General features: G+C 48.4%; 1 protein-coding gene across 20 annotated transcripts in view; it reads right to left on the reverse strand.

The window, feature by feature from the left end:
- Positions 1-2,500, reverse strand: part of celf2 (cugbp, Elav-like family member 2) — a 126,700-nt gene that overhangs the window by 25,384 nt on the left and 98,816 nt on the right. For all 20 annotated transcript variants that reach the window (XM_035528665.1, XM_035528660.1, XM_035528658.1 and 17 more), the window contains one exon: positions 347-395. In XM_035528665.1, coding sequence (XP_035384558.1) covers positions 347-395 — 49 coding nt within the window. The remainder of the gene's footprint in view (positions 1-346; positions 396-2,500) is intronic.

Here is a 2,500-nt window from a genome sequence, read left to right on the forward strand (position 1 = left end):
TACACACTCACGCACACACACAACAGCACAGAGTCAGTCCAGAGAGGGGGGGGAGAATTTCACGGTTCTGAATTTTTGTCTGAAGTGCTTTTTACAATGGCTCTCTAACCATATCTGCAAAATTGTTATGGGATGATTCGGTGGGAGAGCAAGCACTTAAACTCTCTCTCTCTCTCTCTCTCTCTCTCTCTCTCTCTCTCTCTCTCTCTCTCACACACACACACACAGAAAAATACCGAAAATCCCCAAATGATCACAAATAGGAAACACACATGAAGAAGAAACAAACATACACACAAACATCACATGCACACACACGCACACACACACCTAGACAAATACTTACCATTTGATTTCTCACTGTCTGCAGGCTTCATCTGAATGGGGTGGTGCATCTGTAAGACAGGACACACACACACACACACACACACACAGGTTACGCATACACATATACACACAAACTGCACACAACCACAACACAATAACAACAGGGTGCAACCAATTTACAAACACATGCACCCACAAACACACACACAAATACAAACACACGCACAAACACACACACAAATACAAACACACCCACAAACACACACACAAATACAAACACACGCACAAGCACACACACAAATACAAACACACCCACAAACACACACACAAATACAAACTAACCCACATACACACACACAAATACAAACACAAAAACCCACAAATACAAACACACACACATACACACGCACAAAGGTCTGCTAGTGTACAACATGTGTTAAGCTGAAATAATGACCCACATATCAGCGTAGGGAAAGCGGTTGAGAGCTCATCTGCATTCCCCACCAGCATGTCACCAGGATGGAGATATAAACTCAACGATTCTCAGCAATTCCCTACATCCACATACCCTTGAGGATAAATCAGTCAGGTGTGTGTGTGTGTGTGTGTGTTTGTGTGTGCACGCGTGTGTCAGACATTTTTTGCATGATGAAACCGGTGGTAAGCACTTGCTTCATTCGTTCACGCTTTCATTCATTCATCCGTGTCTGCTGCTGTCTTCACCATTCTCACGTCCCCCTGTCCTGCACATCTTCACATCACTCCTTTTGTCTGCTGCTGTCCTCACCATTCTCATGTCCCTGTCCTGCACATCTTCACATCACTCCTTTTGTCTGCTGCTGTCTTCACCATTCTCACGTCCCTGTCCTGCACATCTTCACATCACTCCTTTTGTCTGCTGCTGTCCTCACCATTCTCACGTCCCTGTCCTGCACATCTTCACATCACTCCTTTTGTCTGCTGCTGTCCTCACCATTCTCACGTCCCCCTGTCCTGCACATCTTCACATCACTCCTTTTGTCTGCTGCTGTCCTCACCATTCTCACGTCCCTGTCCTGCACATCTTCACTCCTTTTGTCTGCTGCTGTCCTCACCATTCTCACGTCCCTGTCCTGCACATCTTCACATCACTCCTTTTGTCTGCTGCTGTCCTCACCATTCTCACGTCCCTGTCCTGCACATCTTCACTCCTTTTGTCTGCTGCTGTCCTCACCATTCTCACGTCCCTGTCCTGCACATCTTCACTCCTTTTGTCTGCTGCTGTCCTCACCATTCTCACGTCCCTGTCCTGCACATCTTCACATCACTCCTTTTGTCTGCTGCTGTCCTCACCATTCTCACGTCCCCCTGTCCTGCACATCTTCACTCCTTTTGTCTGCTGCTGTCCTCACCATTCTCACGTCCCTGTCCTGCACATCTTCACTCCTTTTGTCTGCTGCTGTCCTCACCATTCTCACGTCCCTGTCCTGCACATCTTCACATCACTCCTTTTGTCTGCTGCTGTCCTCACCATTCTCACGTCCCTGTCCTGCACATCTTCACTCCTTTTGTCTGCTGCTGTCCTCACCATTCTCACGTCCCTGTCCTGCACATCTTCACATCACTCCTTTTGTCTGCTGCTGTCCTCACCATTCTCACGTCCCTGTCCTGCACATCTTCACTCCTTTTGTCTGCTGCTGTCCTCACCATTCTCACGTCCCTGTCCTGCACATCTTCACTCCTTTTGTCTGCTGCTGTCCTCACCATTCTCACGTCCCTGTCCTGCACATCTTCACATCACTCCTTTTGTCTGCTGCTGTCCTCACCATTCTCACGTCCTTGTCCTGCACATCTTCACATCACTCCTTTTGTCTGCTGCTGTCCTCACCATTCTCACGTCCCTGTCCTGCACATCTTCACTCCTTTTGTCTGCTGCTGTCCTCACGTGTGTCGGACACCGTGACGGGCTGACATACCCGCACCCTTCCCCCACACATTCCTGCACTCTACCTCAGATCATTCCTGCTCTCTCTCTACCTGTGTGTGTGTGTGTGTGTGTGTGTGTGTGTGTGTGTGTGTGTGTGTACAGCCCTACAGTCACTCTTTGCCTTTGATCTGCTGTTGGACCTCAACTTCACTCTGACTATCATATGCACACATACACACAGACACAGCAAACACTGGTGAGGAAACA

This window comes from Electrophorus electricus, chromosome 7 (assembly GCF_013358815.1).
Source record: "Electrophorus electricus isolate fEleEle1 chromosome 7, fEleEle1.pri, whole genome shotgun sequence".
NCBI classification, from domain to species: Eukaryota; Metazoa; Chordata; class Actinopteri; order Gymnotiformes; family Gymnotidae; genus Electrophorus; species Electrophorus electricus.